The sequence below is a fragment of the Monodon monoceros genome, unplaced genomic scaffold, assembly GCF_005190385.1.
Source record: "Monodon monoceros isolate NGI ecotype Baffin Bay Population unplaced genomic scaffold, NGI_Narwhal_1 Super_Scaffold_13, whole genome shotgun sequence".
Lineage (NCBI taxonomy): Eukaryota > Metazoa > Chordata > Mammalia > Artiodactyla > Monodontidae > Monodon > Monodon monoceros.
The window spans coordinates 66,634,577-66,649,124 of NW_021703769.1; the positions used below are offsets into that span (position 1 = coordinate 66,634,577).

The following is a 14,548-nucleotide window of genomic DNA, read 5'->3' on the forward strand; positions in this document are numbered from 1 at the left end:
TGCCTCACCACCCCCCGGAATAAATAAAGCTCAAGACCTGCTCCTTCGGTCTTTGGAAGGGTTGCTTGGGGGTTAGGGAGCATCTACGTGGACCGCTAGCCTACAGAGGTGTCTCCCGCCACTGCTGGGTATGGGAGTGCCGTTGGAGCTCCTTGTAGGGGTGGAGGTTAGTTTAAGCCAAGAAAGGCATTCCTCATCTGAGATGGGGCCCTGGAGCCAGGCAGCCGGGACGCCTTCACTCTCCCGTAGCGCAGTCTGGGAACAGGCAGGGCTCTTTGCTCAGAAGCGTGTCTCTTTGCTTTATCTTTGAGCACCAAGTCCTAGGGCTCTAAATTACAGACATGAAAAGGCAACCATTAGTGTATTCCTGTTTCTGAAGCCGTATCCAACGCAGCAAGATAGAGGATCATTTAAATTTGGGCCTCAATTTAAAAATGTTTGTTCTTTGATGGAGGACCTGCTAGGCGCGAGGCCGCTGGGAGACATGGGAGTTCGGAGGAACACAGGACAGGGTTCTTGTCCCAAATGTTTTTAGAACTGAGAAGGTAACAAGAAGGGGGAAAAGCTTAGCGTGAGACAGCAGGGTGTGGTGGTGATGACGGTCAACTGGAGACCCCATGTCCCATCTAAAAGCCCCATCCGTATGGATGGGGCCCAGTTTTGCCAGATCTGCTTCTTTAGAAGAAGCTGGGATTTGGGTTTTTGTAGGACATCTCCTGATTTTTAACAGATCTCAACTAATTTAAATATTAGTGCAGACCAGACCGATAAGGCTATTAGACTTCTGATCTAGCATCTAGAGGCTGAGATAACATTCTGTCTTAGTTCAGACTCTTATAACAAAAATACCATAGACTGGGTGGCTTAAACAACATTTATTTCTCACAGTTCTGGAGGCTGGAAAGTCTAAGATCAGCGTGCCGGCAGAATCGTTGTCTGGTGAGGGGCTGCTTCCTGCTTCATGGCCCTCTTTTTGTTTTGTTTTGTTTTGGCCACGCCCAGAGCATGTGGGATCTTAGTTCCCTGACCAGGGATAGACGCCCCCTGCAGTGGAAGCTCAGAGTCCTAACCACTGGACCGCCAGGGAAGTCCCCAGGGCCCTCTTCTTACTATGTCCTCATGTGGCAGAAGGGGCAAGGGGACTCTTCTGGGGCCTCTTCTATAAGGGCACTAATCCCACCCATGAGGACTCCACCCTCGTGATCTAATCTCTTCCACAGGCCCCATCTCCTAATACCATCACGTTTGAGGGTTAGGATGTCAACATATGAACTTTCAGGAGACACAAACATTCTCGGTCTATAGCATGTAACTGTGAGAAGAGTCGCATAAGCAAATTGAGATGGAGCGTGGAATTCAGAGGAGAGAAGGTTGCTTGAAGGACTGAGGAATCAAGCTGATGGACACTTGCTGCTCCTTGAAGAACTGGGAAAAATTTTCCTCTAAGCAGTCAGATGGAGGAATGGGGAAGTGTGTGCACCTCACCCATGCTCCACTGGCAGGGGGTGCTGGGACCTGCAGGTGGATGGAAGCAAACCTCAGGGCTGGAACGGAGACTGGGGACCAGGGACAGTCAGGATGTGGATCTTCACAGGCTGGAGATTGGAGTGTGTGAAGTGGGTGGGTCCTGAGTTGAGACTCAGAGAAGATGGGAGACATCATAATAAAGCAGGGATGGTGGGAGGGAGGGAGGGATATGTTTGGATCAGGATAGCCTGGGAAAATCTCTGGGGGCTGGAGGGTGAGAATTTGGGATTATGGGAGGACATGGCCCTGAAAAAGCAATGCAACTTCTGTTTGAGGCTCTTTTCTTGTTTGCAATTTCCCTAATGATCTGGTTTTAACTACCCCCTCTAGGCTTTAACCCCCAAATCTGTCTCCAGTTTTGGGTGGGTTTTTTTTATGATTTTTTGGGGGGCTGCGTCGGGTCTTTGTTGTTGCGTGCAGGCTTTCTCTAGTTACAGCGAGTGGGGGCTACTCTTTGTTGCGGTGTGCAGACTTCTCATTGTGGTTGCTTCTCTTCTTGCAGAGCATAGGCTCTAGGCGTGCAGGCTTCAGTAGTTGCAGCACGCAGGTTCAGTAGTTGCGGTGCACAGGCTCTAGGGTGTGCGGACTTCAGTAGTTTGGCTTGCAGGCTCTAGAGCGCAGGCTCAGTAGTTGTGGTGCACAGGCTTAGGTGCTCCACGGCATGTGGGATCTTCCCGGACCAGGGCTCAAACCCGTGTCTCCTGCATTGGCAGGCGGATTCTTAACCACTGTGCCACCAGGGAGGTCCCTGTCTCCAGTTCTTATGTCATTTCTTAACCCGAAAACCACATAATACAACTGTTTACTGGGTATTTATTTACACTTGATCGTCCCAGAGACATTTAAATCTTAACATATCTTTACTACAAGATAACTGGACCAAGAATGCTCACAGCAGCCTTGTTAGCAGCCAAAAAGTGGAGACAACACAAATGCCCATAACAGAAGAATGAATAAATGTAAACAGTGAATGCTACTTAGCAGTACAAAGAACAAATCACTGATTCAAGCAACAGCATGAGTGAATTTCAAGGCCATTAGGATGAGTGAAAGAAGCTGGACGCTAAAAACTACATACCCTATAGAGGAAAACTTGACACTCTCACAATACTTCCGATACCAAGTGTGTGGGTTTTCCACACCAAGAAGTTCTCCACTTCTCTGTGGGCACCAACTAGGTGTTCTACAATTTAATTCAGTTTCGGCGCTAGCTACCTGGAGTTAGTGCAGACCCCATAGGTTAAGGGCTCAGTCCTACAAGACATCCCCCACTTTAGACTCCAATCGCAAATATTCTGGCCTCCTATTCTCCCCTGCTTTCACAGCGTTTGCTGCCATTCTGAGTCGTCATTCTGCTGCGCACAGCAGCAGGCCCCTACCCCGTTGCACTGAGGACAAACATGGGCCTCATCCATCCATTTATCCAACAAAATATTTAACTAGAAAGTGTGCTAGTTGTCAGAGCAATTGCGGAGAATGAGACATATTCCCTGCCCTGGCAGGTTTCCAGTCTGTTGGGGAAAACAAGTGAACAGACAGTTATCATGCAGTGTAAATGGGAAGTGAGGTGGATGAAGGGAGCACATAGGCACAGCCCATCCTGACAGAGAGAATCAAGGAAGGCTTCCCCGAGGAAGTGAAAACGTGGAGCGGGAGGTAACTAGGTTGGCGAAAGGGAGAGAATAGTCATCCACACAGGAGCAACAGTAGGTGCAAAGGCCCTGAAGTGGGAGGGAACTGGGACTCAAAGATGTGAAAGGAGGACGAAGCTGTGTTTCAGGGAAGAAGGAGCCGAGAAAATGTTGCAGAGGTTGGAGAAGCAGGTAGAGCCTGATCATACTGGGCCATCTGGGCCAGTGAAATCACCGAAGTCTTTTATCCTAAAAATCATGGGTCACTACCAAAGCATTTTAAGCAGGTGGTGACTTGGTTGAGTATGAAGAAGTGGAAGATCACTGTGACTACATGTAAAGCCCACTGTGGAGGGAACCAAGGTGGGTTGTCCAGGTGAGAGATGATGACAGCTGGTATTGGTGGAGATGGAAAGAAGAAGGCATTCTAGAGACAGCTGGGAGGAAGCAGTGACTGTTCCTGGTGGTGGATGAGACACGAGGGATGAAAGAGGAATGAGGTGCCAAGGCTGGCCTCCACATTTTGGGTCTGCACTGTGGAAGCTGGGCCATGCTTTTCACCAAGCTGGAGGCATGAGCTGCAGGAACCACAGCTTGCGGCCTATACGTGAGTTTGAGCACGTACAAGGGCATCCTCAAACTCTGATGATGTTTTCTGTGTGCTTCTCCCTCCAGAGGGCCAAGATCAATCAGGGGACCAAGACTCCTGAAGAAAAGACGACTAACACCATATCCAAATTTGACAACAACGGGAACAGGGACCGGATGAAACTGACCGATTTTAACTTCCTGATGGTGCTTGGAAAAGGCAGCTTTGGCAAGGTACAGTATGGCTGGGTGGTGGCACCTGCTCCAGAAGGAACAGCTAACAAGGCAGGCACATTTGCTGTTCATATGGGGCTTACATTCCAGTGAGGGAGAGAGTGAAAAGTAAATAGAGCTACACTACAGTTGGTAACGAATACTGTGAAGGAAATGAATGGAGTGCTGTGTCACAGACAGATCAAGAAGGGACCCACTCAGATTGAGGAAGTGACGTAGAAACTGAGACCTGAAGGATGAGAATGAACCAGCCATACATTCAAAGAGCTAGGAAGGAATGTTCGCAGCGGCGAGAACGGCAAGTGCAAAGGCCCTGAGGTAGGCAAGGGCTGGGCACATTCTAGGCACCATCAGAAGGTGTTGGGGCCAAAATGTCATCAGCAGGGGGAGGTTGCAGGATGTGAGGTTGCAGAGGTGGGAGGGGCCTGATCATGCAAAGCCTTAGAATCTGTGATGAGAAGTTTGGATTTTATTCACAGCGCAGAGGGGAGCCACTGAAAGTCTTAAGGAGAGAAGCGACATGATCAGATTTGGTTTGGGAAAAGATTACTCTTGCAGCTGAGAATGGAGATGGTTCTTTTCGAACAGCAGCACAGTTGAAGGATGACCTGGGACTCGTAGAGTGATTCTGGATGCTATTATAGGTACTAGGAGATGCAGTTTTACTGAAGTTGAGATTGTGTTATAAGTATTCCTGACTTGTTTAGTGTTGTGAGTCTTTTAATCCCTGTGTGTGCCACCAGTATGTCTCATATCAATCTCAGACCATGAACTTAGGTGTGCAAAAATATCAAATTTCTTCCCCATCTCTGTAGCTTAAGTCAAAAATCTGGGAGTTATCCTTGCCTCCTCTTTGTCCTCCCCTTACCCCAGCCGTGCATAATCCGTTAGTTAGTCTGGATAGGTCCTCCTCCAAAGCATATCATGAATTTACCGAGTTCTCTCCATCTTCACTAATGCAGCCCTAATCTATGCCATACAATACTGTCTGGACCACTGCAGACATTCCTAACTGGTTTCCCTGCTTCCACTCTTGTGACCTATAATTAATACACTTCTTTGCAGCAGCCATAGTTATTTTTAAAAACTTACATTAGGTCAAATCACTCCCATGCTTAAAACCCTCCAATGACTTCACAAGTAGAATAAATTCTTTACTGTGTCCTTGGCTTACATCACCCTTTAAATTCTGATCAGTTTAAATTGTTCTCTGTTTGATACCTTCTTTTCCTTTGCTTCTCCCCATCACCCATTGTGCTTGGGCCGCATGAGGTTCTTTGAGACATACAAAGCTCCCTCCTCTCTTCGAGCTTTTGTGATGCTGTTCGCTTTATTCTTTGCAGAGCTGGCTCTTTCTTGTAATTCCCATCTCTACTTAGATATCACCTCTTCTGAGAAGTCTTCCCTAACTGCCACTGAAAGAGCCACTCATTCATTCTCCATTATACTGAACTCTCTCCTAGCACCCATCACCAGATGATACTTCTCTTGCTTGTTTGTTGGTTTGTCTCCTTGTTCTAAGATCTGAGCTCCACCAGAGCCAGGAGCCCTGTCATGTTCACCAGTGTACTTCCAGTGCCTGTGGATCGAATTCATTCAGGGTCTAGACTGAGTGCGTGAATTTTCTCTATGGGCCACAAGGTCCATCCATCTGCTGTGATGGACTAAGGAATCTGAGGCGGTGGCCCAAAGTTTGAAGAGCCTCGGCAGGGAGTGAGAATAGAGAGTAGGAACACGGAATAAGATTGCTGAGCAGCCTGGAGTCCAAAAGGCTAGAGAATAAGCAGTAGTGATGGTGGAGGTCCATGCCACTGTGTCCTTTTTGCCAGCAGCTCTGAGCAGCCTGGGGGTGGAGATGGAGAAGTAGATGGTGGATTTGAGCTAAGGATGGTGATTAGCAGGATCGGTGCCCTAGAAGATCCCAGTGATAAGGGAGTCAAGGCTTCTGGGAAGAGGGATGCCCACTGCAGATCCAACAGAGCCTGTTCTAGCAGGTACTCAGCAAAAGTGTCCTGAATAAATGAATAAAAAGGACATCCAGACTGGAAGGAAGTCAGAGCAGAAAGAGGGTTATAACCTTGGGGAGGAAGAAGGAGTCTAGAGGCCTAGGGATGAGAAACAAGTGGGTGAGGCCAATAGATTTAAAATGCTAGGAAGACTAAAGGCATTTAGATTTCAAAGATGGGGGTGTTTCCCTGATGACAAGGAAGAATGAAGCCTAAATGAAGAGGAGGTTCTAATAAGCTGAGGCTGCCGGGGAGTTTTAAAAAATTAAATTATATTTTTAATAAGCAGTGTTTTCACGTGGTTCATAATTAAAATTATATTAAAAGGATAAACACTGAGAAGTCTTTTGCTCCCACTCAGGTTCACATCCTTCTGTGCCCCCTCGCTGCTACTGCCCTCCGTATACAAACTGTTTTGTTAATTTGCATCTTTCCAGTTTCTCTCTGCTAATTTAACGAATAGAAATATGCATATTTATTCTTGTCCTTGTTGCCTCAAAAGTTAGCAGACCACACACATATTTCTTCACCTTTTTGATCACTCAGCAGTACAGATTGGAGAGTTTTTGATTGAGGAATGGAAGTTCTGGAGGGTCTTACAGAAAGGATTGGGGTTGGGGGGTGGGTAGAGAAGTGGGAGAGTGGGTCTTGGGGAACAGTGAGGGAATGAGAGAGAATAGATCGTATGTTTCCATGGAAACTGTTATACTAATTGAGAGTTCTGTTCCAGACTGGGGATGTGGTATCAAATAAATCACAGAGGAAGACAACAGTATGTCATGAAAGCAAGCTAGAATAACAAAAACCTCTACCATCCTTTAAAACATAGAGTAATCCTTTGCAACTCTTGTTTTGCCAGTCGCGGTTTTAAATTAATGTGGTTTTATATTTGAATGCCTACTTTTACCATTTTTCAGTCTTGTGGGATATATACATCAACCCCCTTAAATGGAAGAACACAGCAGCAGTAACTGCTCCCCCGCCAAAGATGAAAGACAGGGACCGTTGGGTAATCTGTTCACACCTCCCCTCCCGCAGGCCCACTGTATCAGATCTGGCCCAGAAAAACATGCTCTTAGAGACAGTAATAATTTGTGGAGCGACTAGGGAGAGACACAAGCATTTTGCTAAGACCTATGAAAATGAAACAAGGGGCAAAGCAAGTGTGAAGGCCATTGAGTTCTAAATGAGTAAACCCTGTTTCAAAAACTTTAAAAAGAAGAAAAATTTGGAGAGTTTGCTTTCCTGACCACGTGAAAGTGTTTCCCTGGGAGCGTTATCGCACCAGGGCAGGGCCTCTTGGCATGTCTGGCTTACTTGGAGATAGACGCCCTCTAGAACTTTTGTTGCAGAGCGTTTGCATGTATTATTCATTTGTTATTTAATGTTTATTTTTATAGCTTTATCCTCTCTATTTTTTCTGATTTCTTGAACCTTTGACTTCTGCTTTGCCAATCTTTACACTTTTCAAGAATTTTACCTCTGTGGTTGTCGAGTGATTTCTGCAGTTAAAATTGTGCTCCAGATATATAAATTGGGCAGATATGCACTGTTCAGACTGATTATACAAGTGGGGCTTATAAAGTAAAACAGCAAGTCTCTGATGAGGTGTATACACAGCACAAATACAGCTCTGTACCTTACAGACTTGATTCCCCTAATTCTAAAGTGCCATAATAAATATCCATTGGATATTTAATTAATGCTAGTATCACTTGCTTTCTGAGACTTCAGATGTGCTTGTGGTACTGATTTGTATGATCCAGATGTTTTTAGAAAATCATGCTGGGAAGTTTGAATGAGGGCTTTCTTATTATTTTCTTATACTCGTGGGCTCCTGCCTGTGGAGGATACTGGCCTGCTGGGGGGGTTGGTGGTGTGGGGAGGGCAGGAACATGTTGTGGTGGACCTAGAGCTAACATAAAGAAGAGCTATCATAGGAAAAGATCAGTAGTAGAAAAAAATGAAAATAGTCCAAATGTTTATCGGTAGTGTGAAAGTTAAACATATAATGGTGTATCCATGATACCTTCAAAAGGATGAGGTCTTTGTGTCTCTCGTATCTCTGTCTGTCTGTCTATCTGTCATCATGGACAGATGTCCATGACACAGTATCAAGTAGAAATAGAAGCAAATCACAGAACATTATGATTAGTAATATAAAATACACTGTACACAGAATAATTCTATTTATGGAACGTACTCATAGCTCCTACTCTCTTTGAACTTCCCCCCAACATTTTATTAGGAAAAACTTTAAAAATACAGAAAAGTTAAAAGAATTATACAGTGAACACCCATAATACCCAATACCTAGATTCTGCAGCCAGCATTTGACTGTATATGCGCGATCACATGTCTCTCCATCTCTTTGTCAACCCATTTTTTAATGCGTTTCAAACCAAGATGCAGATATCGGTACACTTCTCCCCTGAACTCTTCAGCATGCATTTCATTTAAGCAGAATTCAATATTTGTTTTTGATCATTTTAAGGTAATAAAATTTACGTACAACAAAATGCACAAGGAAGTGTATCATTCTATGAATTTTGAAAAATGCATACTTAAAAACCCAGTGGGAGTATAAACGTTAATCCAAAAAAAAATCACACTAACAGATATAAAGTACAGCCGTGATGTTTGCCGTCTGCTGGGAGAGCCTGCGGGAGTGGGATCGGCCCTGGCCAAAGTCAGGGAAGGCTTCTGGGAGGAAGAGGCTCTTGAGCTTTATCTAAAGGATGAGCTAAGTTAACTGTGCAAAGAGGGGAGGGAGTAAGTGGAAATCTCAGAATGTCCCTTCTGGGACTTCCCTGACGGTCCAGGGGTTAAGATTCTGTGCTAATGCAGGGGCCACGGTTTTGATGCCTGGTTGGGGAACTAAGATCCCACATGCAGCGTGGCAAAAAAAAAAAGAACATCTCTTCTTCCAGACCCCACACACCTAACCTCCTTTATTAGTTAGGGTGGATCCAACTGCCATAACAAAAAGACCCCTACATCTATACTGGCGCCGACGCAATAGAAGTTTAATGTTCATTCATGTAACAGTCCAAGATGGGTGTTCCTGGCCTCACCCACGCTCTCCATATGGTGATTAAGTGACCCAGGTTCCTTCCATCTTACACAGCCCCATCAATCCCTACAGCCTTGTTTTTGTCTATACTCAGAGTGCGGGGGGGAAAGAGTACAGAGGAGGCACAAGCTGCTTCGTAAAAGCCTTGGTTTGGAAGTGGCACCCATCACTTCTGCCTACACGCTATTACAGAGAATTTAGTCACATGACTCAGTGCAAGGGACACTGGGAGAACAATTTTGATGGAAAGATAGTTGTCTCAGCCATACGCCCTACTTTTCAGCTCTGGTTGGAATTCTTGGTGACATGAAAGACCTTCTGACTTTAACCTTTAGAACTCCCAATTTTCATGCCCCACAAACAAAAAACTTTAAGCTTCTCTTCTCGATGACATTTCCTTGTGTTCAAATCATGGAACGTGCCAGGTGTTAGTGCTGCTTTTCCTGAAGCATAGCATAAGCCAGGAATAAATCAAGTAGGAAGAAGTCAGCAGCTTATAAAATTAAAAGGAAAAGTGGCAAGCCTTTAGAAACTGAGTGCCCCGGTATTACATTTATCTCTTCAAAAAGTCCCATTCAGGTCTGCTGCTCTGTATGCACCGAAGATGATCAGAAATAAAAAGTTGAGAGGTGAGAGACAAAACCATTAAGCCTCCCTTCTGGTGTTTGACTTTCCTAGAATAATGCCCAAGAGGCTGATGGTATTAAGTGCCTGAGTGTCACTAAGGAGGCCATTTAGTGTTAGCCAGTGGCCCCTGTCCTATGGCACCCCAGAGACTCAGCATTTGTGTGCCACTCTCCAAGGTGCTGACACCAACTCCCTTGGCTCCAGATTCAGACTGTACAAAAGGGTTGAGTATAGCCTTGGCCAAGTTTCCCAACTATCACCTATTTATGCACTTGTTTTTTATTTTTTTTTTGTTTATTTTTTTAAGCACGTACATACCTCCTTTATACTATCTTAAATATTTTCTCTCTCTCTTTTTTTTTTGGCCGCGTTGCGTGGCTTGTGGGATCTTAGTTCCCTGACCAGGGATTGAACCCGGGCCCTCGGCAGTGAGAGCGCAGTCCTGAACTCTGGACTGCCAGGGAATTCCCCTTAAATATATATTTTAAATTGATTTAATTGACTGCCTTTTCTTCTTCTTAGCATTGCCCTAAGTGATAATGTATTTGAAATCACAGGCTTGATCTAGCAGTCATATATTTATTTTAATATATTCTTAGGAGAGTTTGTTAAAAGAAAAATAATTTTGTCCTTGTATTGCCGATGGTAGAAGTGCCACATTTTTTGAAAAACTGCCTTCAAGACCTTACACTCACATGACAATTTGGTACTTCAATTACCACTGTATTCCTAAGAGCATGAAGTCTTTTGCTGCATTTTTTGTGTATATCTGGAAGCTACAGAACGTCTCTGATCTTCCCTCTCCCCTATATCCTTTCCTTTAGATGAGAAGCATGCTCAGCATTTCCTGTCTCCTTAAAGATGTTTTCTGTGACCTTGACTCTCCCTTCGCTGTCCTGTACTCACTGACTATATCCAGAGAATCAAACTGCTCTTCTGAGATTTGCTGCCTACACTTCCTCCCCACTCACCTGTACCTTATCCTTTTGCCTTGTGACTTCTACTCTCAGCTGCTTCTGAATCGCCCGTCTCCCAGGTTATCAGTGATCTCGTAGCTCCTAACTCTCCAGATCTGAGCACAAGGCATGGTGGCTGCTTATGACAGCAGAGGGCAGACATGAGGGAGAGGAACTGAGACTAAGATTGGAACCCATACCGGGGAGGAGTATCACTTTTATAATAACTGCCCACTGACAGCATGATTAAGGATGTATTCATTCAACAAATGTGTATTGAGCATTTACTATGTGCCAGGCACTGTTCTAGGTGCAGAGGAAATGGCTGTGAACAAAACAGACAAATGTATCTGCCCTCACGGAACATATATTCTTGTGGTGGCAGTAGTGATGAAAATGATGATGTCACCTAACATTTTGAGTCCTTACTATAGGCCAGGCTTTGTTGTAAGTGCTTTGTATGTTTCGGCTCATGTTTATGCTGTGATGTAGCTACTTGTATCCCCATTTTACAGATGAGGAAAGGAGATGCGGGAAGTTGAAATAAGTTGGTAAAGTCACAGAGCCCGTCAGGGACATTTAACGGACCAGGTTTGGTTTAGATGTGTGTGATCTTAGGCTCTTGATTGCCTTGATACTTAAAACTTGCATTTCTAGTCTCAACAGCGGTCTCCTTGCCACGTCACAAACATATTCTAGAAGGCTAACCGTTTTCCCCTCTTATTTTCTCATTTCCCCCTCTCTGCTCTTTGCCTCTGAGTGTAAGCAGAGTTTGCATGCCTTGTCCTCACTCTGAGCCTTTGCCGTTAGACAAATGCCACGCGCATGGTGATGGAAGGCTCCAGATTTTCTGTTCTCCCTCCTCACTCTGTGTTTGTCAATTACCTATGCATGTGCAAACACCCGTTGGAACTGTGAGCCATCAACAGGGATTCCTGGGAGGGCTCCTGAGAATGGGCTACTCTCGTCTAGAGCCTGCCCTTCTCACCTCCTCTACAGGCTTCAGCTCGTGGGGTCCTCCAAGTCTTGGAGGCACCTCTAGTGTGTGTGGTTCCTCAGCTGGTTCCCTTTCCACCATCACCCTCCATTTCTTGTAACCCTCACCAGCTCTATCTCCCATCCCCACCCTCTACAATTCCACTTGCCCATCTCCATTGCCTCCAACTTTTCAGCTCATACTAAATGCCAGGGATCATGCTATGGATTTATATGCATCACACATCCTATTATTTCTTACCACAGTCATGCAAGGTAGTTACCGATGTTAACCCTATTACACCTATTTGGAAATTGGAAGTCAGAGAGATTGAGTGACCTCCTCGAGACTACACAGTTGGGGATAGGCAGGACCAGGACTTGAAATCAGGTGTTGTGATTCCAGTTGCCTCTTTCCATCCCTAACAGCACTCTTCTCTACTTTTGGGTCCACTCATCTCCACCAAACTGCTAGTCTTTTCGTTTTTGAAACAGTTTCAAAACTGCTATGGAGACTTTTGCGGGTTCTTCCTTACACCATGAAAAAAAGTTAAAACCTGTATCTTACGACTGCTTTGGCATCAGGACAAATGTATTAATATTGCATGTTAAAGCAGTTTCTTCAGCCTAAAAGTTCATTTTTTTTTTCTTGTGATTCTAAAAGAAAGTAAACCACTTGCATGAGCCCCTACAGAGATCGTGGTCCCCAGTGTGCCTGAAGTTGGCCCTGGTGGCTAACACTAGCTCCCCAACAGCACACAACCTCCAAGCTGTCTCCCCAAAAGCCACTGGGGTCCTTAATTAGTGTGTGCTTTGAGTTTGGGCACAAGAGAACAACCCAGACAGAGCTCCAAGCCCCGGACTCCAGTGTCTTCTGCTGGATCCAAGTGCAGCACTAAATTACCCACAGGAAGAAATTTCCTGAGGAGATGAAAAGGCAGTTTCGTTTCTACCAGTAACAAAGGCCTTTCCTGAAGTCCCAGAGCTCCCGTTGTGGGAGTCTATCCTAATTTTAATCTCATTAGTAGTGTGGCTTCACATGCACACATATACGTCCATACATTAGAGGTGGTTATATAATCCTACAGACAAAAGCTCTTCCCTTTACTTCAACCTGCTTTGCTATCTTCCTGCACCATATGGTGAGTCCTGTATCATGTGGTTCACAGATAGCTCAAAGTCTTCGCTACCTGTTCCCTTAATCCTCTTCCAGAGAACCTTTTGACACTTACTGTCTGATCTTGGACTCCTGCCTTCTCTGTGGTTCTATCCCAATTATGGCACCTTCCTCCCGGCCCCTAGTCTTTCGTATGCAATTCTGACTGCTGTGGGGTTTTTTTGCCAACTCATTTTCCCCAGTCACGGTGAGGCCCTTCCACTTTCTGAATTCATCCAGGTCTCTCATCAATGAAGTGACTTACTGCTTCTCTGTAGCCCCTACATTCACCGCTCAGAGGATAGTAAATTACAGAACAAAAAAGCATAAGGGTCTGTTTTCCCAATAAAATGAATTATATCAAGGACAGGGAAACATCTGGAATTCAGGTTTCCTTGTCAAGCCACAGGGAGTAAAGGGGGATTTATTGGACAGACATGGCATGTTCCTGTGTATCTCCCAACATCCAAAGGCAGGAAGTGCAGCTGGGACCAGAAAGTTCCAGGAACCCAGCATTCATTGTCTCCATCCTGGGGATCCCAATCTGTCACCTTGGCTTCTTGCTGACGTCTCTCACTGTGGATGTGCATCAGTGTTACCTCCTAAAGCCTTATGTCACTTCTCAGTGTCTAATTCCCAAATCTAGAGTAGTCTAGAATTTAAAACCCCAGGAAAGAGACTGATGGACCAGTATGGCTCAGTGATCATGTGATCCAGTTAGCTGTGGCCAAAGGGACAGGTCACTTTTCCAGCCATCTGTCAGGAAGGACAACAGGAACAGACTCTCTGAAAAGCAAATGTGATGTGGGTAGTTCCTCGAGGAGAAGGAAGAAAATATTGCCTGTCTGGCACACAGGCCAGTGTTTCCTTTAAGTCTGTATATTCTTCAAAACGTTGTCTGGCTCTCCGGGAAAAATAATACAAAGTTAAATCTAGTCCTCTTACTGAAGGGCCAGATAGAGCCTATTAACAGGGAAGCTCTGTCTCGGGCGATAATTCACGGCCTCTGGTCCAATTATTGTGCTGTCATAGTTCACCCTCCACACGTCCATCTCAACTGCATCTTTATGTGCTATTTCAGAAATTCTAGACCTGTTAAGATATTGAATCCCTGTTTACTAACAACATTACCCATAATCTTTTCTACAAAAAACGTGATAGCAGAGACCTATAGATTTTAATCATCCAACACCCATGGTCAATATTTTGAATGTACACCTACAGATGGTTAATATAATTAAACATGCCATAGTTTGTTTCAATCCTTCCCCGCCCCTCAGCTCTGTTTGATATTATGTATTGACCTCATTGAAAATCACTGCAGAGATTGTATTTTGAGTGCTGAGAACCCGTCTAAGTGTTTTATATGCACTGCTTGTTTCATCTTCACAACGGTCTTATGGGGTGGGTGCTGTCATTATGCCCATTTTACGTGAGGGAATGGAGGCTCAGAGAGTTGAGAGACTTCCAGATTCATGCAGTGGTGGACGCAGGTCCAAACCCAGAGAGTCTGGCTCCCGAACACATGACCACTGTGCCACCCAGCCTCAACATGCACCACTCCTGCCTTAGAGAAAACCCATTCTCCATTAGTCTGTGACACCAATCATAAAGGGAGGCTTGTGTGCACAGAGCAGATCAGATTATAGGGAAAGAGGCTTCCTTTGTGCGCCTAATAGTTGAAACGAATGACAGACCCTTAAGGGTTTCATTGCGTTTTCTTTTGGTAAAAGCCATCAGTTATTGGTTTGTTTTCCCAGGAACTGTTTAAAAAA

The 14,548-nt window shown here is 45.0% G+C and overlaps 1 protein-coding gene across 5 annotated transcripts in view; it reads left to right on the forward strand.

The window, feature by feature from the left end:
• Positions 1-14,548, forward strand: part of PRKCB (protein kinase C beta) — a 309,888-nt gene that overhangs the window by 226,809 nt on the left and 68,531 nt on the right. For all 5 annotated transcript variants that reach the window (XM_029221907.1, XM_029221908.1, XM_029221906.1 and 2 more), the window contains one exon: positions 3,834-3,980. In XM_029221907.1, coding sequence (XP_029077740.1) covers positions 3,834-3,980 — 147 coding nt within the window. The remainder of the gene's footprint in view (positions 1-3,833; positions 3,981-14,548) is intronic.